Below are 25,848 nucleotides of genomic sequence, written 5' to 3' on the forward strand. Positions count from 1 at the left end.
TATAAAAGTGGAGTAAATTACGTCTTTTCAAGTCAATTTTGCATGCCGCAGCTTCAGGGCCCTTGGATTACGACGGACGAGCCGTTCTGACATTTTTGAAATGCATTAGTGGAGTTTTATTACATTTTCAAAATAATTTTGGACATGGGTTCCATGCACTTCAAGTGTATGGAAAAATCTGGCTAGCCATATCCTCCGATACCCCGAACGAGTTTTGTCGATTAAAAAACTACACTGGACTTCTTGTCGGCATGAGGGTCAGTAAGTACTGTCTGTATTTTCATTCTAAAGTGGCCATTTCCTTTAAACATGTCTTAATAGAGACAATTTCAAACTCAAGTACACAAATCAGCTTCACTATAACTCGCAGTATTCACAGACAAACACTTGTCTTTATCTGAACACATTTTCCCCACAAATACAACATGCTAATGTTTTTAGCACAAGCCTATGGCATTTTACATTGTGTAAATTAGCCTAGCAGCTAGAGATCTTTTCCTCTTCTCATATAAAACCAGGGACAACAGCAACATTTAACAAAGGTAACGTTACATAATTTCGCTCCATTACAGCTCAGAAGGTTCACCGACAAAAACAACTGTCTTATACTAAACACGTGTTCCAAACAAATAGGCCTACAACATGCTAACGTCAATAGCACAAGCCTATGGCATTTTACATTGTATAAATTAGCCTAGCAGCTAGCGGAGATTTCCTCTACTCATATGAAGCCAGGGACAACAGCAACATTTAACAAAGGTAATTTTACAAAATTCGGCTCCATCACAACTCACAAAGTTCACTGACAAAACAACTGTCTTATACTAAACACGTTTTCCAAACAAATACAACATGCTAACGTTATTAGCACAAGCCTATGGCATTTTATATTGTATAAATTAGCCTAGTGACGAGCGGAGATTTCCTCTGCTCATATGAAGCCAGGATAAATCACACACAAGACTTAAAATGCTATTTTTGTGGAGGCTTTATTGTCTTCACAATTTATTGTTTCCTATGTGTGAAATTAAAGTAAATAAGAGTAGTAGTAGTGCAGTTCCATTTCTGGGGAGGTGCTACAGTGTGGATTCAACGCCAAAGTATAAATTCACCATGCTGTATTTTTGTGGATATGACTTCACACAACACAGATGTAAAACGACATGTTTGTGGATAGTGAGATATTTGAGGATCATGGTACACATTTGTAGATTGTGTTGTGTGGTTTGTTAAAGAAAATCATTTTAAGATCATTCATAAGATTTGTCACACAGCTGTGTCTCTATCTATGTGTGTCTATAATTTCACCTATGGTTAAATACCATTTTCACTGTGGTAAGGAGAGAAATGCCAAGTCCTCCTTTAACTGGTTTATAAATGACTTTAAACTGTTTTTCTTGTCACTGGAAAAAAATGATCTCTGGCAGGACAGCAAAAAATGTGAGGTCATATCCACAAAATGCGCATGACTTAACCTCACATAGAGATGTCACAGGTTTCCCAGGTTACTCTTGCAGAAGAGAGTATTTTTTGTGGCTATGACGTCACACAACACCCATGTGAAAAGATGTGAGATATTTGAGGATCATGGTTGTAGATTGTCTTGCGTCTTCCTCACCTGTCAGCTCGTCCACCTGTGACTCTGAGTCCTCCTCAGTCTGCTCCTTCATTCTTACAGCAAACCAGTCCGCTCAGCCTTTCTGTCCCAGTACAACCAGTCCACTTCGTCTCTCCGTCCCACTGCGCACACGCTGCAGTCACAGGTTACAGTCTCTCACACCTCACTCAAGTTCCACGTGTTCCTCAAGCAGAAGTACCTCAGATCCACCTTTGACGTTTCAGCATGTTAGCCACACCCACCACGCACCTGGAACACGTGGGTGTGTTTGATTTGAGTCACTGGCAGTGCTTGCTGGGTGGTGCATTAATTTACAGCTTCATTTTGTTATAGAGTACATATATTCATATTATCTTTAGTCTATTGATGTATATATTGAAGTAATATTACAGCACAGTAGATATTTTATATTTCTGAATGTAATCCAAGTTATGCAGTGTAATGTAGCACAATCTTACTATATAATGATGAAAACTCTGTGTGTCTGTTCCACGTTTTTCTCCTCACTGACTTGGTCAATCCATGTGAAATTTGGCACAGTGGTAGAGGGTCATGGGAGGATGCGAATGAAGCAATATTACATCAATTGGCCAAAGGGTAGCGCTATAGCAACCGATTGAAATTGCAAACTTTGAATGGGCATATCTCATACCCCATATGTTGTAGAGACATGAACTTTGCACAGAGATGCCTCTCCTCATGAGGAACACATTTGCCTCAAGAACCCATAACTTCCGGTTATATACATTTTCCGCCATTTTGAATATTTTGAAAAACACTTAAAATCGATCTCTTCCTAGGAAGTTTGAGCGATCTGCATGAAACTGGGTGAACATAATCTAGGGACCAATATCTAAAGTTCCCTCTTGGCAAAAGTTGGAAAACTTACTAAAACTGAGCTTCTATAAGGCAATGAATATTGCGGAGGGCGTGGCTCATCACATAAAGGTGTATAACATCTCAAGGGTTTCACCCATCACCACACAACTTTGTAGGCATATGACCACACATAATCTGAGGGGACCCCTCCATTATTGACCCCATCAAACAAAATGGGGGCGCTAGAGAGCTCATTTCTTATCTAGGCCTAACTGCCATATCGATTTTTACTAAACTTGGTAGATATGTAGAACAGGACGCCTCAAGGTGACTGGAGAAATTTAACTCTAATTGGCAACTGGGTGGCGCTATAACAACAGAAAACTGCTTAAAAATGGCTAAAATGCGACCGATCGCTGTGGCTCCCCCTGTGGACCAATGTTTGTTTGGTTTTTTTTTCCTAATTTTTGGTTTGTCATGGTCAAGTCATGGTATGGTATGCTGCTGCAACAAGGGCTAGCCGCACCTTTCCCATGTGAACTACCAGTGCGCTAAGTAATAATAAGCAGAAAGAGCTGCGCATTTAACATCAGTCCAAAAACTTCTTAATTCTGGTGCGGTAGTCAGAGATGAAAGTCAAAAAGCGGAAAAGGACTAGCACACAGAAAACAAATGTAGACTGAGAGTCTTAATGAAAGATCATTTTACTGGGGATCTTCACAGACAAACAAGCAACAAACGTTTCAGTCCTCAAGGGACTATCGTCAGTGCATACAATCAGTGCGCCCCACTTTTAAGTCAATACAACATATAAACACTTTCACTATCTGCCTTTCAACGTGCTACCTCATTTACTAATGTACAGTTTTAGCCCACTAACTATCCCACTATTGGCAATGGTACTACTGTACTTTCAATAAAGCAATCGTACTATCAATTTCACAAAACTCTGTCTGAATGCATTGCTCTTCTTAATGGGTTCAGTTGACTATTTAATCTGCAATTTCCTATGACCTGTATCCCAAACACACACCATGTGAAACTACATGGGCAACTGTACACTCAATGGGTATGGACTAGTTGTTTATGAACAGCAACAAATCTCTCTCACAAGTAGTGTGTCCAGTTAATAAAGGTCTTTATTTCAAGTCATGTATTCATTCAACAAAAACAAACTCCATCCACTTTAAGGTGTTTTTTTGTTAAACCCTGAAGCACTAAGCTTCAGTTCAGGGGCGGAACCAGATGATAAACATGTGGGGCTCTGCCCAAACCTAGGGGGGTCGGGGGCATACTTCCTTGGGGGGATTTATTTCCCATTTATAGCAGGTATATGCATCATTTTTTCAAGTAATTTTAGGTCATTTTAGGTGAAAACCTGTACATCTTTCAGCTTTAGCTTCTAAATGTCTTTGTTTGTTTAACCTGTTGTTGCTGCTGAGTCAGTTTGACATCCTGGATATATCCTTCAAACACAGACTGTAGACCCCTCTGTCTGCTTCTCTCTGGAATCACTGTTTCCGAAAATGCTCCATGCTTACTCCGACAGCTCGTTGGACCATCACAAAGGGGCGGAGCTTAGTGAAAAGTCAGTTTGGCATGAACAGTGTTGCTAATCTTGAAACCTTATTTTGTGAAGGCCTTTGCACACCATGTCTGGCACTGAACCCCAAATTGTCCTTGGTGGTTGTTCCATCGGTGTGTGAGTGCGAGTGAATGGTTCCTGAGTACTCTGTATGGTAGCCTTGGCCACGAGTGCCAAGTGCAGTCCATTTTACCATCTTGCATTTGGCACCCCGGCTACCTGAAGGGGCTGAGCTGTCCTCCCTCTCTGTGAGCTTCATCCTCTATGACACCCTCCTCCTCGTCAAGATCATCCACCTGATTATTACTATCTGACCTGCTAAGAGTAGGCTGTCTGAGATAGGGAATGCTACTGTGTGCCCTGTTCCTCTCTCTTGTTGCAGATGTATTTGTCCTGAAGGTGATGCCACTGTCAAAATCTGTTAGATGTTCTTTCCTGCAAAGTCAAAACATCCCCTCTGCCATACCTACAGCACTGAAACTGACAGGAAATGGGACTCACTGATTCAGGAATCAATCGTGACACTACGCCATGCCCCCAGTTTTTGATTCCCAAAATAAACAGCGACACGTTCATGTCATTTGTGAGTTGACAACAGTTCACTCAGCCTTATGGTTTTAAGAAAACATTTATTCACATTGATATAAGTACATTTTTGAGTGCATTTTTTTACATACTGTATTTGTGCATTTAGGTAAATCTCTATGTGTGTATTTGTCCTTATGTGCCTTCTCACAAGCATGCTTAGTGTTAAAATCCATAACTCATTGTTAATGCGGTTTATGTACTAAAAGAAATATCAGTTCTGCATTTTCACTATTTTTTTGTACAATTTCCCTTTCGTTTAGGAGAGACAGAGCCAAAACAAACAGGAAACAAAGAGAAAAACCCAACGACGTTATATAAAGCTGGACAACGCGTCTCCGTTTCCTCCCGTTGCACAAAAGTGAAGCCAGAATATCTCGGATATGGGCGCTGTGCATCCTGCGCTTGTAAAGTAATTTGGAGCCAGCGTCTGCATAGTAATGATCTCTGCATTATCGAGTTCCTGCCATCTGAGCCAGTCGTGAGTAGTGCCATTGATCCTGAGCACACTGATTGGCACACACAGCTGTCAATCATGATGTGACCCCCCCCAATATTATAGCATTAAATAACTTATCAAAACCAAACGTAGCATTCAAATGAACACATGAACAAATATCAGCGCAATAAGAAGTACTGAGAAATGTATTTGACATGTACTTTGATCTTTTAGTTTGGCTAATGTCCTATCTGCTAACACGGAGGGAGCAGGGTTATGAGCTATACTGCAGCCAGCCACCAGGGGGCAATCAAGATGTTTCGGCTTCACTTTTGGGGAGCTGTTACGTCGCGCCCATCTTTATATACAGCCTGTGGAAAAACCCAAATGCGAGATCAGGTCTTAGCAGCAGACGGATACATTTAACAGGTAATATCGAGCTTATGAACACGTAGCATTCTCACACTAACAGTTTGTATCTCACATTCTACTATCTAAGCTACAACACTATCTCACATTCCTGAGGAGTTTCCTCCTCTTGCTGCTCTTTTTTTTTTTAATCCCTCCATAATTTATCCCCTTCTCCTGTCAACTCGTAGGCTTTTTGTCCATGTCTTCCTTCACATGTCCTCCTCCTCCCCATCTCTCATTATTTCCTGCTTTCCTTAATTCTGGACGTTGAGGATCTGTGCAGACAGTCCGTTGTGCCAGTTCTTCAGCTTGGCAAAGCGGGGCCCTTTCACCTCCGACTCAAACTTCTCTCTGGTGGTGTGGAAGATAAGTCGTCAGTAGTTCACCAGCAGGAAAACAAATAAGCATATTTCTCAAAATGCAGAGCTGAAGTTATGCTGTTTGCAAAAGTGAGTCAACTGATATCCTCTTTTAATGAACTTTAATAAAAAAACAAAAAAAAATTGTCATATTTGCTGAAGCTGGGGACGGTACAGAACGGTACGGTTCTATTGGTACCATCCAGAACTTTTCACAGTGGAAACGCGTGCTGAAATGAACCGAACCATACTGCTCAGTGGAAACAGAAAAGAAGTGTATCGAACTGTACCGTACTGCTTGGTGGAAACGGGTCTTTTGTAGATTGGTATCAGCTGCCATTTGGAGCACCACGAATGGGCCAGAAGAATATGATTTTTTTTCCCACGCATGATCTGTGTTGTGTACTGACAGCTTCAGCAAATATGACAAAAAGTTTTTTTTATAAAAAGTGACCCACTGTAGCTTTAAAGTGCTCTCACTTTTTTTCCACGTCTTACCTTGACCTCTGCAGGGCTTCCTCGTCTGGGTCTTGCACTGCATGGAGAGAAATAAATAAAATTTGGTGAGTATGTAAAAAAACTAGAGTATCCAAAATATCAAGAGAGAAGGTAGGAAAGGAAGAAAAGCAGGAGTCAGTGTACTGACGGTATTCAGTTCCAGTGATGTGGGCCAGCATCCTGAAGCTCCTGGACTGCAGGTTGGCAGCACGACGAGCCCAGTCAGACATATCCTGGTTTGACTCTCCTGGCCTGATCACTGCCTGATAAACCGGAGACGCACAGTCTACCACAGGGTCCTTGACAGGCAGAGCTCCACTGCAGGGAAGAGAGGACTGTTTGAGTCTATGGTATGTACTCTATTTAAAGCCCCCACATGTATTAGATGATCGTAATGTATTAAATGCCCATGATGTATGTACAGCAGGACTGAGACGATACGCTTAATTCCTGATCCGATACTAGCAGAACACCAGGGTGCCCATTCGCCTTGTGTTGCAGATTTTAAGTACTGCATTTTGATATTACAATGTTGTGATTTTTGTTCACTTTTTTTAACGCCAGACCATGGGAAAAGTTGAATCATACACTTCTAGAAACTCTATATCATGAGGCAATTTCCAGAGACACTACACATCTAATGTTTATTTCAGCAGCATCGTATTCTGCATAGAAAAGCAAATAAACTAATGTTTTTATGGTCTTATGTTTAACAATTTTATTCCAGTAATGTCTGAAACATGAGCAGAATGAATTTGTGTTTAAACTGTTAGAAGAAAATTTAGGTGTATTCGGCATTCATCAATATGTTAGTAGCTCCGATCTTTTCATAGGTAGTAAAGATCTACACCTGCTTCTGTATGCTCGTAGTGTTTGTGTAAAAAAGACATTGCACAGAAATATTATTATATATTTAATTATTATAAATGACAATTTAAATTTGTTTTGTGCTCTGTTATGTTCACAATACGCAGATACCTTTAAAAACATGTAAGTTAAACATGACAAAAGATCAAAAATAAAACATATTTAGATGAATTACCTTGACTCGCGTTCCTCCTCCGCCCTCTTTACACACTGCAGCCCCAAACTGATTGTCTTTGTATAGTGGTCACTGCAATGGACAGCTATGTAAAAGCCATTTTCTTGTATATGCATGGGTTTTGATGCTTTAGTGGCATTTAAGTCACTTAAGTGGACCCTAGTGTGTCATGCCATACACTGCCACCCACTGGCCAGGTGTTGTCAATGCAACACAAATCTTTCAAAACCAAGATGGCCGACAGAATGCAAGAAATGTTGTGTAGCTCAAGAATATCTTGCTAATCCTTCTGTAACAGAAGACCCTGGCAGGTAAAATAAAAAAAAATTACAATTAATCATCTGGCATCGCTGGCTGTATTTCAGCTAGTTACTAATGCCGCTACAGCTTTGTTGTTCTTGATAATCTGCAGTGACTTTTTTGGCTGTAAATCAGTTGATTTGAGTTATTAGAATGTAATGTATATGTAACAAACAATATTTTTGTTTGGAGTTGAATGAGGGGAGAAGCTGAGGAGTCAGGAGCACCTGAGTGACTGCGTTTGCATGGCATTAATGTGAACGCACTACAGCCTAAACATAGACTCTTTTTTGATTGGTTTGTATTTTTTTAGTTAGATTTTTTAGTTATTTAACATTTCCATCCGAGTGGACATGTGGAAAAACTCCCTGAAAAAGACATGTTAAGAATGAACTTCATAATTTGTTTTTCTTGCCTAAAGAGGAATAAAAACACTTGACTGAAGTCGTAATAATTCCCAAAGGCTATGACATGTGGTGTCCCACAAGGGAGTGTTTTGGGTCCACTGTTGTTTTTAGCATACGTTAATGATCTGAACTCGGCATGTACATGTGATTTATTTTTATATGCGGACGATGCCGCATTGCTGGTATCTCTGCTGGCTTTCTCGTTTTGGCTTTGTTTTGCTGGAAGCAGATGTGATGTCACTCATAGATTACCTCAATAAAAGTGTCAAATTATTTCTATCTCCACAGTTAGACTATGTCAACTCAGGCATTAGAAATCAAATAAAACAAATAAATTAATTAAAAAAAATGCAATATCTAAGTGAGTCAATTTTCTCCCTGCCTTTTTCCTAATGGAACATAATTTTATTGAACCAGATTCAATTTCATTATGGGCAGTTATTACATTAAGACCAACAGTTGCATTGTTGTTGCTTTACACACACACACACACACACACACACACAGTCTGTTCATTGTTCATATATATACACACTACCACTGCACTGTCTTTGTGCTGTCCTGTTGTTCCAGGTTGAAGGTAGGCCTACCTGTACCGTAGCGTAGATACTGGAATGAGTTTACACAGCAACATGACTGGATAGAGGTTTTTAATAAGTGTTAGAAAAGTGACTGATCGAGCAGTAGTCATTTGAAAACCTGCAACTGGATACTCAGAACATTCCCATGCCGTGAAATTGCATCAGGTTCCCAAGGCTGTGACGATATTGGCTGTTTTTTAGAGGACTCAAACAGAAAAAAAACCGTCAACACAACTCACACTGTCACACTTTGACCAAAGTACCTCTAGGTACTTCCAGATACGTAAGACGACCCCTGGGTTAGTGAGTTTGACTATTATACAGTATGGTTAAACACATAAAAACACGTTAAAATGGACAAATACAGGATGTAGAATTTACAAACATTTTTATCATTATATTAATTATAATTATATTAATATTTAAATATCTCAGGAAAATATTAGTATATGAGACACACAGAGCAACGCACAAGCTGCTATAAAATCGGACAAAGGAGACGCGTATGAGGAGTGGCGAGAGAGGAAAGGAGTGCTGCTGTACTTACGCCAAGGGGGAGCCCGCCTCCTCACTGAGGTCACAACCGGGAAGGCAGGATGGGCATGGATGGGTGGATGACAGCACAGGTGTGGTTGTTTTTTGTTTGTTTGTTTATTTTTTTGGGTTGTGGATGGAATGAGCAGAGGAAAGTGGGTGAAAAGCACGGAGGAGTACATGGCACAGACACAGACAACATGGAAAAGCCCTGTAGCAGCAGGCTTAAATGTTCAAAAGCTGATTTATGCTTTGTAGAAAATGATCTTTTGAGAGTTGATTTGACCAAATGAATAAAAACAACATATTTTCTCACTTTTCACTGCTACAGATATCCAGCTTGTCTTTTATTTTTGTAGAACATTTACACTGGAAACTACATGCACGACTTAGTTGGTTCCTGCATGGAGTGTAAAGAGATTGACACTGTTTTTGGAAAAAGCAAGTTGCTGAATTCCTTGACGTTTTTCCAAACAACTTTTAATGTCGGGGCTTCAGGACACTTGGATCACTACGGACGAGCAGTATGGAGATATTTTGTGGTTTCAATTATGTGTTTTTGGATGTTTGAATCTGGGGCGCCATAAGCCTCCATTAGGTGGAGTTGTGTTGCTACCCACTCTCCCCTTGGATCTCTGCAAGTGTTGTGAGGACTCTAAAACGTCACCTGAGCCTCCATCGGCATGAGGGTGAGTAGATAATGGGTGAATTTTCATTTTTGGGTGCACTATCCCTTTAATACAGCACAAGCACAATTCCTTTCACCGCCATTATATTGTTGGTGGAGTAGAAATCTTCAAGGTGGATGTATCAATGTATTTGCAATAAAACCTGAACTATCTGCATAGCTGGATACCACCAGTGTTAAGTGAGAAAAGTATGGTTGTTTTTTGTAATTTGAGTGAACTGATCCTTTAATTTCTAATCATGTGGGTTGGCTTGATCGGTTTGATATAAAGTGTGAGCGGAGAGAGTGCATAAGAGGATCAGTTTGGTTGTGTGACCTCACCTGTCGTGTCCCTTGGCCTGCGACTGCCCTGCGATGGCGTCCATGATGGCGTCCTGTGAGTACATGCTGATTGGTGTGTTGTACTGGGCGTGAACAATGGTGGCCTTTCCTCCCGGACCCCTCACTTCAATGGGCTTGTGGGTGGACAGGGCCGAGTCTTTCAGAGCAATGGGGTTGAAGCTGGGGGTGTACTCCACACTGTCAGAGTCGGGTGGGGTCAGAGGTCAGTGACGAGGAGGTGGGGAGGTTTCAGGTGTGAGGTCAACAGATGGGGGAGGAGAGAGGAATTTGAGAGGAAACAAACAACAGTGAAAGCACCAAACCAACTGTGTCAACATGTAGTACCGCAGCTGACAGAGAGGTGGAGCTATTGTACCACTCTATCTTAGCTTTTAGAGGGATGCAATGTCTGAACACAACTACATTCTTGATTAGGTGATGGACACTGTTGTCTCAAAGTGCAATGCATGAAGAGAACGGATGAGTTACAGCAGAAAAATTAACATTCTTCATAAAATTTATTATGACTGGTGAAACAGAAACACTTTGCTCTCTCCTTTTTAAAGTCACTATGCGCTTCTGACTTTGCACACCCTGATGGTAGAAAGGATCCTAATGACTCATGTATACTCAACAGCAGTAGTCCAAAGAAGTTCAGAGCATGCTAACACATTGCAACACCCATCAGGCTAAACTGTCAGGACCACAGGGCTGATTATCTGCACAATTCAAATGACACACAGTGAAATACACACACTACACTACTGTCAAACATGGATGTATGAAGGACAAACAAATCGCCAATTCATGCATTTATACACAGTAATACACAGCAAATTCATTTATATTAACAAAATTAATATGAGAGCTGAAGAGGACCAGCAGAGGTGGAGAACACAGGTTGATATCATAGCAGCGTATGAGTTCAATTTTACAATCTTTACTTAAAGGGACAGTTCACCCTCAAATCAAAAATACATATTCTTCCTCTTACCTGTAGTGCTATTTATCAGGCTTGATTGTTTTGTGCTGAGTTGCTGAGTGTTGGAGATATCGGCCGTAGAGATGTCTGCCTTCTTTTGAATATAATGGAAGTAGATGGCACTCGGCTTGTGGTGCTCAAAGCGCCAAAAAACTACAAATGAAAAACCCAACAGCTACCAAACTACACCCGCTAGCGTGCAGAAGAAAGCGTAATCATGGACGAGAGGCCTGTGCTGGTGACAGCGTCCTCATCGGCTGAGCTGTAACGTTGGCTAGCTCATTGGTGGATGTACACTTCCCTCTGTGCAATGATACTGTGCGCAAGAAAATAGTTCCTACCTGAAACTGCTCACAACAAGGTCTGTGGATAATCTTTAGTAACCGAGTCAGGATTTTTGAGAAGAGACATATGAGTTAAATGTATTTTTTTAGCGCTCTGAGCACCACAACCAGTGTGCCATCTAGTTCCATTATATTGGAGAAAGGGCAGACATCTCTTTGGCCTATATCTCCAACTGGGGCTGACCCATTGCTTTGAAACTTCGATCCCCACTACGGTAACTGACGCCTAACGAGTATCTGAATGTGTCAAATTTTGTTCTGTTTTTTCACCACCAAATTTGTGGGGGAAAGTGAAGGGAGGTGGCAAGTGTCTTACACATACGAGGCCAGCGTTCTCGGCGTATTGGCCCCTGGCTTTAAGCGTCAAATTGACCTATGGCTAAGTCCCGCCCTCAAACGCGATGAGCCAATCACAGTGCGTTAGCCATTCCCATACACTCGGACATTCTCTGCCTGGACGTTCATTGAAATGCAATACAGAAAGTCAGTTTTGTTTGGTTTTATGAGCTTTTTCGGAGATTTGAAGTTTAAAAATGGTCAAACGGGTACATGCAACTCCGACACAAGGTATCCTGAGAGGCTGGGCAACGAGGTGTATTTTTTACCCTTTAAACCACATCTCAACCGAGAAAAGTGTCTCCTTTGGATAAAGTTGTGCGGTAACGTTAGACCACAATATCAACTCAACGTGAATAAGATTAACAATGACGTCTACATCTGTTTTAAGGTAAGTCAACACTGTGTTTGAGGCAACATATTGTCACTTTGCTGGAAAGAAAAAAAAAGTTATCTTTAACATCTCCAGCTAATGTTAGCCAAAGTTAGCCTAACATTAGCTCCAAGCCGCGTTGTTCATCATGTCACCTTGTTTGCTGGGAGTTCATTAGCCTGTTTTGTTCTAGTTTTGTACTTTGGTGATCGTACATCATTGTTAGCTGTTGTCCAAAGGGCTCTAGTTAAGCTAACGTTAACTTCTGGAGCTTAGCTTCATTAATTTATCTGTAATCGCAGAAATGACAAAGGCTGGCAAACGTTATGCTGAATGATTCAGTGTAAATACTGTAGCACCAAACTAACGGAGAGACACTCTTGGTAAAGATGGTAAAAAGGCCGTTATCCTTTTCTCATATTCTGAGCCAAAAACCTTAACTTCAGTGGCACTTTAACTTGTTGTCTTTGATGGCGACGGCAACAAGATGCGGAACAAGCGTACACTGTGACCTGTAAATTTTGGCTTGTAATTTAAGCTTTTCATCGACCTTCTCAGCAATAAAATGATTAATATATCCCTCCAATGCGTAGTTTAGGCCCTTTTGGTTACTTCTCAATGACATCTGATTGTTACAGTATGTCCCCAAAAATCATCAGTTGCCTCCTGCGAAATGCCGTGTACTGTGACACCTGCCATAGCGCTGAAAGCTTCGAAAATTTGCCAGTAATTATCACTGACGCTTTGAAGCCCCTTAAATGGTTTTCGGGACAGCCCCTCTCACCAACACTTGGCACACCAAAACAATCTAGACTGATAAATAACATTACAAGTGCGGAAGAGTATGTGTTTGTGATTTTTGAATGAACTGTTCCTTTGAAAATAACGTTAATAATTTCAAATATAAATAAAATATAATCTTTGTTAGGTTAGCAAAGTATCATTTTATGAAGGCAGGAAGGAAGAAGAAGGAAAAATAGAAAGTCATACAATGTACTCAAGTAAAGTAGCAGTACCTTCAAACTGTGCTGAAGTACTGTATACTTTTTTTTTTACTTTCCACTTCTGTGAACCAGGTGCTGTTAATAACACGTTACCTGAAGAAACAAATGATCGGCACACTGAGTATGATGTTACAGTTACATCTGGGCCTTCACATACATGAATGTATGTTTGACACAACTTCACTCCACGCCAAAATCACCAGTGACAGATCTGTTAAAACTCATTCTCTACTGGCACTTCATGCACATTAAATATGGAGAAATGTGATGGTACTGACTTTGCGGCTGTGTTTGCGATAACCTGAAACACACCAGAGAGGGACAGACGGACAGAGAGAAGCATGTAATGAAGGAAACCACCAGAGGTTATTTTGGTGACAACAATGGCACTGTGTGTGTTTGTAGGAAACTATCCAACGACAGCACTATGCTGTAATCCCATGAACAGGTCAGAATAGCAGCCATTTGTCATCACTGGGATATTTCCCAGCTTCCCCTGCATCACCAGGAGTGACTGACAAGAGCAGAGGCGCCCTAATCACATGACACAGACGCACATTTAGCACAGGACAGCCACAAATACACACAACGACACAAACACAACACATACCACCTGATCCACTTGTGTCAGGACTGCAGCCATTACATATAGACGAATCCGAGTAGACGAGCTGCCATTACTGCGGTGGCACCTCAGTTGTAAGCTTGTGTATAACACTGTGATGCATGTAAAGGATTTTACTTTTTAAATAGCTTTTGCCAAGAAGTCTGTCCAGCAGATTGTGTAGAACCGGTTATAAGTTATCGATTTTAATTCAGTTTAAACCGATGAGAAATCTTTTCTGGGCTGTGCTGTTACACAATCCTCTTGCCTGGGTCCAGACCTTTGAATCCAACTGCTCCACTGAGTTCGAACTGATTTGTCTGGCATCATGACATGAAATGGTAGTCTCTCCATTTGCATAGAAAATGTTCCTGCTGTCAAGTTTTGTCAAGCGGTGCGCCAGAACCAATCAGAAGTAATTACAATGGTGACGGCTATAGACAAAATAGATTGACTTTGACTCTCTTAAAACCCTAACAACACTATTAGTTGGTATGGCTATGCATCAGCGTGAAACTAACATCAAGTTAGATTCAGGCAGATATGTTGGTGTCTAGTGAGTGGTTAGGGAAAATCAAATTCCCTCCGCCACGCAAATCAGATGGACGCAGTGTCCGACTGAAGATGGAAACGGAGTGTAACAAGTTGACAGGTCAGTCAGGAACACTTTAGTCAAAGAAAACTTTGTTTCCATTTACAGTATTATATTTGGCACTATGGCTCTGTTCTGGGGCCTCTCTGGTGCCTTTCCTAGGCCTACACAGAAAGCCTCTTCCAAGCGCCTATGTGGAAAGCCTCAAGTGGAGAGAGGCAAACCTCCCTACCCTTCCACGCGCCTACATGGAAAGCCTGAGGCAGAGAGAGCAAACCTCCCTACCCTTCCACGCGCCTACATGGAAAGCCTGAGGCAGAGAGAGCAAACCTCCCTGCCCTTCCATGTGCCTACATGGAAAGCCTGAGGCAGAGAGAGCAAACCTCCCTGCCCTTCCATGCGTCTACATGGAAAGCCTAAGGCAGTGAGAGCAGCAGCAAAGACCCCCCGGGAACAAAACAGAGCAGCATCAATGACAAACAGAAATCACATTGATAAGTCAGACACAGCTTAAAAAGGAGGAGCTGGGGTTGCAAAGCAGCTTGCAGAGAAAGCAGCAACAGTAGGCAGGCCAAAGTAGTTTAAATAGGGTGCCCTGAATGAGATTCACCAATTGGTTGCATAGAAAGGAATCATGTGATCTATCAGCTGACTCCCTTCCATAAATGAGCTGCTCCATCAGTTGATTGGAATTTAAATGACAGTGTTTTGTCAAGCTTCACACCCGGATGCATGGGGAAGGGCTGGAACTGTAGCCTGGCACTATCGATCATGATGTTTAGTTCACGGGTCGCTTCTTTGTTTTTGAGATTGGACATTGATGTTACGACGTCAACACTGAGCTTGAGGTGCCAGTTCTTCAGGTATGAAGGCAGGATGTTCATGTCCTCAGAGAGGCTGGCAGGATGGCTTGCTGAGTAGAATGGCCAGGTCATCTACGTAGCCGTACTTACTTGATTGTGTTGCAGGTACGTCGTAAATAAGGTGTTCAGTACACCTTTCTTGAGGTTTCTCACCTTGCTGCTTTGGCCGTTTCTGGTGAGCAGCTGAAAGCTGCAGTTGCTTGGCATCTCCATTATGAAGTTCACCATGTGCTCGTCTGGGATGGTCTCCAGAAGCTTCATGTGTAGGCCATGCAGCCAGACAATGTCGTATGCAGCTTTCCATAATGCTGTCAGACACTTACAATAACAACCTGAGCCTGTCAGAGGCAAAAGCAGGCACTTAATAGACATCAAACATCGACGGTGCGATATAGGCCCAGAGATTATATTGCAGCCTGTTGCGCGGCTGCCGGCTGCAGGGCTCTCACTCAATACTAGATCAAATTCAAAAATCGATTTCCCCTTCAGTCACCTAAGTCATTTTCATATCAGGTATGACTAATTTGTACCATGTCTGAGTATGATTGCCCCCCCACCTCCACTCCTCTGCTGCTCAGCTTTCACATTTAATGCTGTTCCGTAGCTAAGTACACTTTCATCATCATCTACCTGACATTTTTGCTACATGTAGAAAAGGGCGTCGCAGACGTACACTGCTGCTTCAGGGACTATCATCTGCTTCTGGCCAGAAGAGGAGCTCTCTACCACCCACTGAACCTCTGACAGCAGGGTGGAGATTGCAGCGAAGCCTGATCTAAGTCTGTCCACAGTGGGCTGCGCTGCCATCTGATATAGAGGCATCAGTACTAAAATGAGACTCTTGCATAACCAGTTAAAAACATCTTGTAGTCACATTAAATAGCAGTCCAGCTTTGTGTTATCGAACAGTTGCTGTTCATACTTGATGTGCACTGTACCAGAGTACATATGAACTTTACACAAGACCACCTTTTCGAGTGGACTTGGGCAAGCATACTTCCTTGTACACTGGTACACTGGTACACTGGTTCACACTAATCAAACAGAGGTCAAGTGTACTCAGATCTGGGCCCAGGTCTCTGATGTGAAACCCCCATTAGAGACAAAAGAATGAGAAAATAGGTTGAAAAATACCAGTTTCCCATTAAATAATGCATTTCCTCCGATGACAACACAAGAAATTAAGGAGTCATGGTTTAAACCATAAGTTAGCAAGTAATTCCTGTCTGATTTAAATAGCTAATCGAACACACAGCACTTTCACATCAGTGGAGGTACAGTAATGTCATTTCATTCACTCTGGGCTTCATTCTCAAAGGCTGTGTCATAACCTAGTCAAACTAGCGCTTTAACACCAACTATGTATTAAACTTCCTTTATCTGTCAGAGGGGACGAATGCCGACCGTGATTAACCGCAAATATCTGGGCTTTAACTGTCACTGTCACTGTAAATGTGTTCAGTTCTGCTCTCTTGCGCATAAATCAGCCGGTGTATTCGTCCATACGGTACATGGATGTGTTCAGGGTACAGTAGGTAAAGCGGAACGTGCTCAGCAGCACCTCACACGTGGGTCATCTCAACTGCAGAGAGAGGGAGTTATCTCAGGTTTGGCAGGGGGGCATCCAGGGGATTCAGGATGATGGAGTGTAACCGGAGCGGAACATTCCCTGACCAACAGCTGCTCTCTCCTGTGTAGGTGTGTGTGTGTGTGTGTGTGTGTGCACGTGGAATCAGGAGTCTCTATGTGCCCGGTGAGGTGGGGTCACTGGCATGATACTGCCGTCATCGTCCCTGCATTCTGCCTGGAGCACGTTCCCTGACACCTGACTTACCGTTGGCCTTTTACTGTAAAGCAGCTCAGCTCCAGAGGGGAAACACATTAGTGAGGACTGATATCTGGATATGTCAGAGGCAATGCAGATCGCGTCCTTAATTAAGATCAAGTATTTCATGACTGACGCTTCACCCAAACTCATGTCATCCCGCCGAGGAGAGTTCCGTCAACGGTGGCCTCAACTTAACTCCCACCACACTTTCCTCAGTGTAACACACAGTATAGTCAGGATACAGGCGTTGCTGATTTTGCCTAACAGTCCTGGCAGAGATTACATAAACCAGTGTGACACTAAATACCCAATAGTGGTAATGTGTGCTCCAAATAACACCTGTTTTGACACGGTTGTTCTGTGTAAATATAAAAAGGTACAAATGACAAAACAGGATATTAAAGCTTTGATATTCTGTGTGATTGTTCTGTCAGTAAATCCCCCAACTAACAAATATCGCCTGCGTAACAAAAGCCTGATATATCTTATGCTTTGGGGTCGCCAAGGGGTGGTCGTGGGGGGTGGCACCCAGATGCAATCACCAGCCCCCTCACTGTTCCTTCAGCACGATAAACATATGCACTAAAGTCTATTTTGATTTGACCCCACAAACACCGTCCTGACCCTGTAAATACCCTGAAGCACCAATTGTGTATTACCGCGGCTGAAAATAGTCCCCCCAAAAATGCATTGTTTATTTCTGTTTGAGTGACGTTTGCTAAAAGCTACGGTGCCCAGCTGTTTAAGGAAATAGCGACCATGTTTACACGCACGCTAATATTCCACCATTATTCTGTATATGACAATATTCTGAATTTGATCCGGGTCGTGTAAACAGCATATTCCATTTGGATATTCTGTATTAGGCCTTTTTCTGTGTGCAGAATTTTCCTATTAAGACATGTGGGATATGGTGATATTATTCAGGTTTTAATAGCATTCTTTAGACATGTATAGAGTGCATACAGAATATGTCAGTTTGGTTTTTTACTGCGGTGTCTTGTCTGTTTATGGTCAGCTCTGAGCGTTGTCATAGATACATCATAGACAAACCAGAGGTAGAGATGCACGCCCCAAATAGAAGTCAACATTTCTGGTCAGACAATGAAACACACAGACTTATAAACATTATGAAAGATGTGGAATCAACATGTTTCTAAATATGTGCAAAAATCACAACACTGATCTTTTTAAGAGGGTGGATGAAGGAATGAAAAATGGAAGTTGTGGTTGTACGGCCAAACAAGTCTGCCGCGCTTTACCTTACACACGAAAGACCAGCAGCTCTTGTGTTCTTGCGAGTTAGAATGACTGTTTTTGTCAATGGAGTCTGGTGGCTTTCAGATAACGGCTTCAGTTCCCTGTCAAAAAGCAGCAAAAGTCTTCGTAACATTGCGCACACCTAAACTGATATCGATTTTTTTCAGGTGGCTAAAAACTAACATAATGCATTGGGTTTTCTACCCAGAAGTTATCGTAAACAAACTTTGTGATTCGGTCTTTTAGTTGCAGCTCGCAAATATTTAAATAAATAAATGACAACAAAGAAAAACAAAGGCTCTAGTGGCCGAGGGCAGACTGTAGCAACAAACTGTCACCTTCCTGTAACCCCGCTACTTATTTAACAAAAAGCCAAACCAGCAACTCTCTGGTTTTCCAGGCAAAACCGGATTTAAAACTCAGCGTCGGAGGACAGAGGGAGACGCATTCGCTCCAAGATAAAAAGCCTCAGAAAGGGATATCAGGGAGCTGAAACAGCAAAGGGAGTTCTTTAAAAAGATTTTTTGCAACATCATCTCCCTGGTTCCATGCCTGTAGTTTGATCTCCTGCTATTTTGTTACCTGGAGGCCGGCCAGGTATGTCTGTGTGTACGCTCCCGAAATAGTGCCACGTGTGAGGGGAATGACTGCTGGGGTGGAGATGGAAATGTTGAGTGTATTTTCTTATCACAGTCCCGGTAATATGAGGTTAAATGGGGACGGTGTGGTGTGTGTTTGCTTCATCCCTCAAGAGTGAAGGGCAGCACTTTTGTTAAGTTTTGTTACATCACCTATGGTTGGTTTTTGGCTTATCCCCAAAGGTCTTTAATCCTCTTCTCTTCGTATTACATAACTGGAGGTTATTTGTCGCTGTGGTAACCTACCCCCGTGATGAAACTCCTTGGGGAGCTGCCGACCCCTCTCCTAACTTGCCCTGCATCAGCATCATTATCATCTCGGGAGAGTTAAGGCCAGTTGGGGAATTGTACTGCCCCTGCTGGCTTGGTGGAAATATGGCAGATGGTGTGGAGGAGGCAGGAGCTCTGATCAAGGTTGAGAGGAGCTCTGGATTTGTTTTTAAAAACTTGGAAGAGATTCCTTTTTATCCTGGAAAATGTCAGATGCCAGATGGACAGAAAAGAAAGCTACAGTGTGAGGTGAGAGTAAGGTATTAGCTTGTTTATCTTCATTTCCTTTTCATGCAATTGTGGGTTTGTGGAGTTTGCTGACCTCTGACCTCAACACAGGCTCCCTGTAGTCACACTGTGAATATCTGACACTAGGGGGCAGCAGGACGCCGACTCATGGCAACATTAAAGTATTGTGAAGATTATTCTCACAAACAGGACAGGAATGTAGAACACGTATAACAGACAAACTTTTGCAGATACACAGCAGGTGTTTGTATTGATGGGTGCATTAGTATCGTGGGGTGTTTGTACCTTCTGGTGGGGGATGACTGGCATGGGTGAGTCCATTCTTGCAGCTGTTGTGGGAAATGCTGTAGCACGTCTTGATCTGAAGGTTAAACAATGAAACATCTCGTTAAAATACACTGCTATGTCTTATTTCTTTCCACTTTTATTATTAGCAATTTTTATGATATTTCACAAAAAAAAACAGCCATTAACAAATCATGAGAACCAAGTGGGGCGTGTGTGGGAACATTTATATGATTGTTTTTAATGCACAGCCCCAACTATTTTAAACACGAAGGAACAGTTTTGTATTATAACAATAGCTGGTCTGTGGAGGATTTCCTGGTTGCATCACCAGTTTTTCTCACCCCAAACCAGTGGTGTTATCGTCACCTAGCAACCAATTGCGCTTGACGAAAGAAGGAGTAAGCTAGTAAGTTAGTTAGCCCTAAATCATGGACGCAGAGATTGTTATTATATATATACTTTTAATTTAATACTTGAGATGATTCACCGCCGTTTGATATATTTCAGGCTGATGGAACATTTTCAGGTAAACGTATTAAATTAAGATTGTTTAAGCTGTGTGCTTTTAGCTAATAATAATGCTAACAACAGTTAACCGTTAGCTAGTTAACTTAGCTTAATATATAATCGTCACCGGCGTGCAATGCATCTTGGGATAGGCTGGGCCACGAAGGATTCATCCGTTGCATCCTCCAAATTCTGGGACAGAAGGCTACATTTCTCAGCTGTATTTGAAGGACCCTTCGAAATGGGATGGCTTTGGTCGCACCGATGTCTTCAGATGCAGCCTTCGAAGGCTGCAGCCCCTGAATTGAGACACAGCTAATGTGAATAGTACCTGGAGCACATTCAGTCTCAAAACGGTGTAGTTTTGTTACGGTTTTCAGGCTGGACGACTTGTTTTTTTGAAACTGTGCGCAACAGGCTTTGAGCTACGTTTTTCTCTCATTTGGTGGGAGTGTCAGAGGTGTTACCCAATCAGCAGTGACGTGTATATAAATAAATTTTAAGTAGATCTTCACTAAAGTATATTTTTTTGTTTATAATTTACACCTGCTTCGGTAATGGAAACGTACATTTCTCATGCCAATAAAGCCCCTTTGAACTGAACTGTATTAAGGCACTGTGCCTGCAAACACAACAGGATGTTCATCGCACCACTGTTTCTGTTTAAATAAACGTTTGCTCCGTTTTGGGCTGAACACACCCCAGATTTCCCTGCCCCTCTCTCAGCTCAAATCCAACGGATGGTCGCTGGCTCTACGGCTGTTGCTTCAACTACAGATTGTGCTTTTGCGTTTTCGTTTGCCTGCTAACCTTGCTAACACAGACACAAAGAGTTTAGAAGCAGATCGAGCGAAAAACCCACCCCTGTCTATCGTTCTCAAACGCAGACCAAACTCAGTAAAACTAGGAGGTGCTGGTAAAATAACTCAAGATTGCCTATTTCACATCTAAAATGCCTTCAGAGACATATTTTAGTGCACAGTTTAGCTGTAATATGAGAATTTGTGAACAGGAAGTGGGCGCCATACTGTTTCCTGTATTGTTCATTTTCACGTAAGTTTTATGGAGACAGGTGTTTTTGGTGTAGGTGTGTTTACTTCTGCATGGTGAGCGACAGTTTGTTGGTGGCCAACTTGATCTTGTTTTGGGCTTCCAGGTGCGTCATCCCCTCGGTGCTGACCCCATCGATGGCTGAGATGATGTCGCCCTGGGCCAGGCTGCCGCCCACTGCCTTGCTGCCCGGAGTTATCTATGGAGGGGTCAACAGAGCAGGTCACACTCGGGGCACTGACACAGATTCCTCTGGAAACAAACACGTAACTTAAAACTTTTTACAGTTACACAAACATACACATATTACATTAGAGGGATATCTATGAATGCTGGAGTAATCTGCCAGGGGGAGGATAAGAAAGACACTGTAAACTGGGATGTAGCAGCTAACGCTCCAGAGTTATTAATCAGCTCTGCATCATCAAAACTCTTTTTTTCCAATTGTCAGCCGTATCTCGACCTTCAGCTGAATCATTGTGCTCCTGGCTCTGCTACAAAGCCAGATTTCAGTGCTTAAACTACACAGAGAGGAGGTTTAAGTGAGTCCAGAGGCCTGGGGCAAACATACAGTGTTAGGTCTAAGCTTACAGTCAACTCGTTAAAGAGTTAAAAATAAGCAGCGCTGTTGATGCCTGAGGCTTCACTGTGATTGACCCGACCGAGCCCCCCTCCATCCCCCAAACACACACATACACCACACCACACCCCTCCCACACACCTGCTACTGACATTCATCCAACACTTCCTTGTATCTATCCTTCTTTTTTTTAACTTAAATGAAAGGTCCAGTGTGAAGGATTTAGGAGACATGCTGGCAGTAATGGAATATAATCTAATAAATTTGTTTTCTTTAGTGTATAATCACCTAAAAATAAGAATTGTTATGTTTTCGTCGCCTTAGAGTGACCCTTTTATGTTTGAGAGATGAAGACGGATTATTCAGCTCTCTGTAAAAACCTCCAGCACAGTGAACACTGAAGGAATTCTTACCGAGAGAACTTTCAGCTGGTTGCAATCTGCAGCCCTCACAGCTAGATGCCACTAAAAATCCCTCTAAATCTTACACGCTGGACCTTTAAGTCTTCCTTGCCACAGTCCACATTTTAACTACTTTACTCCACATCGCGTAACGTCCTCTGTCCTGCTTCTTCTTAAACTGTCACGCCCACCCTTGTTCCTCCTGTCCTCCTTTTCATTCCTGCTTTTGCATGTCAGTTTCTTCCTTTGAATTACTGTCATTATGTTATGCGCGTGTGTGTGTGGCAGTGTTAGACTGTGAGTGAAGCAGACATGTAACATTGCCCCACAACTCTGTCATGCATGTTTTCTATAACAGATGAGTGGAACAGGAACAGGAAGTGGGAGTGTTTTTCTTGCGCATTTTATATCCAAACAATGTGTTATATCAGTCTATAAAGAGACTGGATATATTCCTACTTGGGCCCATGGATTGTATGATAAAGATGGATGACATGCCAGTTCCTCAAAAGTGAAGCCAAAACATCTCAATCACCTCTTGGTGGTTGGCTGCAGCGTAGGTTATAAACTCCGCCCCCTTCATGTTAGCAGATGGGATGCAGGCCAAACTAAAAGATCAAAGTTTGGTTTTAATTTGTCATGTGATGCTATGAAGGGGGTTTGTCATCATGACTGTGAGCCAATCTGTGCGCTTGCGATTGGTCAGACAGGTAAATGGGCCGGAACTGGACACTGGGGGTGCCGTTGGGGGGAGTGTCGCCCAGGGCGCCATTTAGGCTAGAACCGCAGAGATTGCTGCTGCTCAGACTCTGGCTCCAAATGATGTCACCAGCACAAGATGGCAGCGGCCCTGACATTCTTACCCTGACCTTAAACCCTGTCACTTACATTGCCTAAACCAAACCAATCCAACTGACAAAGGCAATGAGTGCTAGCCAATCAGAGTAAAGAGAGTAGGTCAGGTCATGCCTTCGCTATCCTAGGGAATGCTCTTGGATATTTTGGCTTTGTTTTGTGGGTGGCATTACGTGGAGACAGTCTATGCTTGGACCACATACATGCTTCTGCCATCTGTTGATAGTGTCCAGGGATATGATACCTTAATGTTGCCTTAAGACGGCACGTTCATAGACTCCTGACAGCCCCACCAATAGTCATATAAAACAGGGGTTGGGATCACACCACGCTACTTAAGTCACGATACAATATTTTTGCGATTTTAACAAGTATTGCATAACATACGTTGCGATCTATTGTGATTTATTACTTTTTTCAACAGCAAGTTATGTTCCCAAAGGAAAACATCTGTTCAAAGTTTTCTGTCCGTTCATCTCAATCCTTTCTTTTTTATTTTAGCAAAATATATCTGGTGGACTAAAAAAGCGATTGATTTGATTATTTTAGTGGACTACTAAAAGTTTAATTGAGATTTTGCTCGTTTAGTAATTTACGTAATATATAAAATAATATAATATATAAAATAACTGGACAGCAGAGAAACAGTTTAGTGCGTCACATATTTAATAAGCAGATCTGCAGCTTGGCTAACAAGAAGTCAGGAATCCACTGCCTTCATTCCTCTTTCCTTTCTTAGTTCTTGGCAAAAGTAGGCCGAAATGCAAACCGCTGCGATGTTACGTCAAACTGTAATGACACCCCGAGTTGTCATGTCAAGCTGCCGTGTTTTATGTTAACCTGTCAGAGCTAAGCAGAACCACAGGATGAACTCAAATCCAATGATACAATGTCATGGCGGACACAGGTCAAAGCCCCCCCGCGGTTGCCTGAGACTAAGGGATCAGAGGACAACAGATGCCTGCAGCTGCGAATCAATACAATCACCAGCTGAGCATCAATCTGGAATAAAGGACGAGACTTAACGTCCACACCTCCTCTACCGTCCCTCATTTCCCGAATCTCTCAAATCCCCCCGTCCATCCATTCCTTCATAATGACGCTGTGCTCTCAATAGCTGCAGCTCCAAAAAGGTGAAACTGAAACTGAACTATAAGCGATGGATAAAGCTTACCAAAAGGTAACACAAGCTGCCTTTAGCTTCCTCGCTTCTGTCCTGTCCCTTTCCCACCCTTCTGTGTCCGTCCATCCACCTCTCCTCCAGTGCTATATAAAGGAAACGCTGTAAATACACCAGCAGTCCTGCCAGAGAGAAAGAGAGACACCGGGTCTCTCTGCTGCGGAGGTTAAAACTAGAGTGACACTTCATGTTGTCCCCTTTCTCTCCAGTCCCAATAATTAAAGGCATCTTTATATATGCTGAGAATGACTGAGCGTGAGTGTTTATGTTCTTGTTATCATTTAGTTTCTTTAATAAATCATCCTCTTTGCCGGCTGTCATTTTCAGCACAGAAAGACGACTTTAACTTTGTTGTAGTTGATTATGTCTTTGTTAGGAAATCTATTTTGGAATGACATGTAAGAGATTTGATCGGTAAAATACGCCAATTATTCTCAAAAGAATCAAAAATCGTCTTGAATTGATGATACGTGGAGCTGAAAGTGGCTCCACTTTAACCGTGATTGATCTTGCTGATTACTACCTGTAAGTTTGAGGGTGGACTCTGTAAATGAAGTAAATATTATACTCATTTTCTTTTTTCCCCAAGAGCGATATTGCAGCAGCACGTCCACACCAGAAAAAAAAAGCTATTCTAGTCTTTCCACTGCTGCTCTATTCTTGAAATCTCTCTGGACATTACATCTGAGCCTCCCTGTCATCATAACGTACAGCAACATTACATAACCGCTGCTCAGCTACTGCACACACACATACCTCGACACAAGCCTGATGGAGTTTAAACATGCAACACGTTATTGTCAAAGGTGATTTCCAGGTAAAAAGCTTAAAAACTGGGCTAAATCTGGCATGCAAATCACCAAATCGATTCTCACTCTGAAGTTAAAGGGCTCTGTGTTGACATCATGGTGCATTGTGTTAGTGTAAGTGTATCATGTTGAAGATCTTCAGTTTCAGTTTAAAATCAGCTGTTTTTGTCGCAACAGCATGTGAGAGTGTCTCTGTCCTTACCCTGGAGATGGTGAGTGGCATGTTGAAGTCCTTCCCTCCCTGTAGTCTGAAGCCCCATGGAGCGGGGCCATTCAGAGTCACTGTGTACGTACTCATCTTCGGTTAAACGTCAACACTCCTCCTGCTAACAACTCCTGCTGGCTGTGTGGCTTCTCCTCCTGCTCGCTGTGCGCGTGTTCTCCGTCCTCTCCCCCTGCTATCCTTTTGTCCCAGCTGGCCTCTGTTGGTCGCTTCTCCGCCGTCAGCCCCTGGCTTCACTACTGTCTCTCCCTGTCAGCTCACAGCTCTCAGGACAAACACCCTGGGCGAGTGGCGGTGACGGTGGGTGGGTGAGTCAGGTGCTGTGGAACCTCTGTGACACACACACAGGCATGCACACAGATACAGATATGTGTAGACAGACAGAGCCACTGCAGAACACTACACTTCTTTCTGACTAGAGCCAC

General features: G+C 42.4%; 1 protein-coding gene across 2 annotated transcripts; it reads right to left on the bottom strand.

Annotated features, from left to right (window-relative positions):
* Positions 1 to 4,631: 4,631 nt before the first annotated feature.
* On the bottom strand, positions 4,632 to 25,754 carry ldb3b (LIM domain binding 3b). 2 transcript variants are annotated; one of them, XM_049564173.1, is made up of 9 exons: positions 25,403 to 25,754; positions 21,423 to 21,574; positions 19,816 to 19,891; positions 13,505 to 13,527; positions 10,188 to 10,385; positions 9,192 to 9,215; positions 6,463 to 6,632; positions 6,315 to 6,351; positions 4,632 to 5,808 (listed from the first exon to the last, which is right to left on the bottom strand). In XM_049564173.1, the coding sequence occupies exons 1-9, from the start codon at positions 25,496 to 25,498 to the stop codon at positions 5,712 to 5,714; spliced, it is 873 nt and encodes a 290-aa protein (XP_049420130.1). In that variant the 5' UTR covers positions 25,499 to 25,754; the 3' UTR covers positions 4,632 to 5,711. The 2 variants fall into 2 exon arrangements, with proteins under 2 accessions (XP_049420130.1, XP_049420131.1); XM_049564174.1 differs by lacking the exon at positions 9,192 to 9,215.
* Positions 25,755 to 25,848: the final 94 nt, after the last annotated feature.

The sequence above is a fragment of the Epinephelus fuscoguttatus genome, linkage group LG20 (genome assembly GCF_011397635.1).
Source record: "Epinephelus fuscoguttatus linkage group LG20, E.fuscoguttatus.final_Chr_v1".
Classification (NCBI taxonomy): Eukaryota; Metazoa; Chordata; class Actinopteri; order Perciformes; family Serranidae; genus Epinephelus; species Epinephelus fuscoguttatus.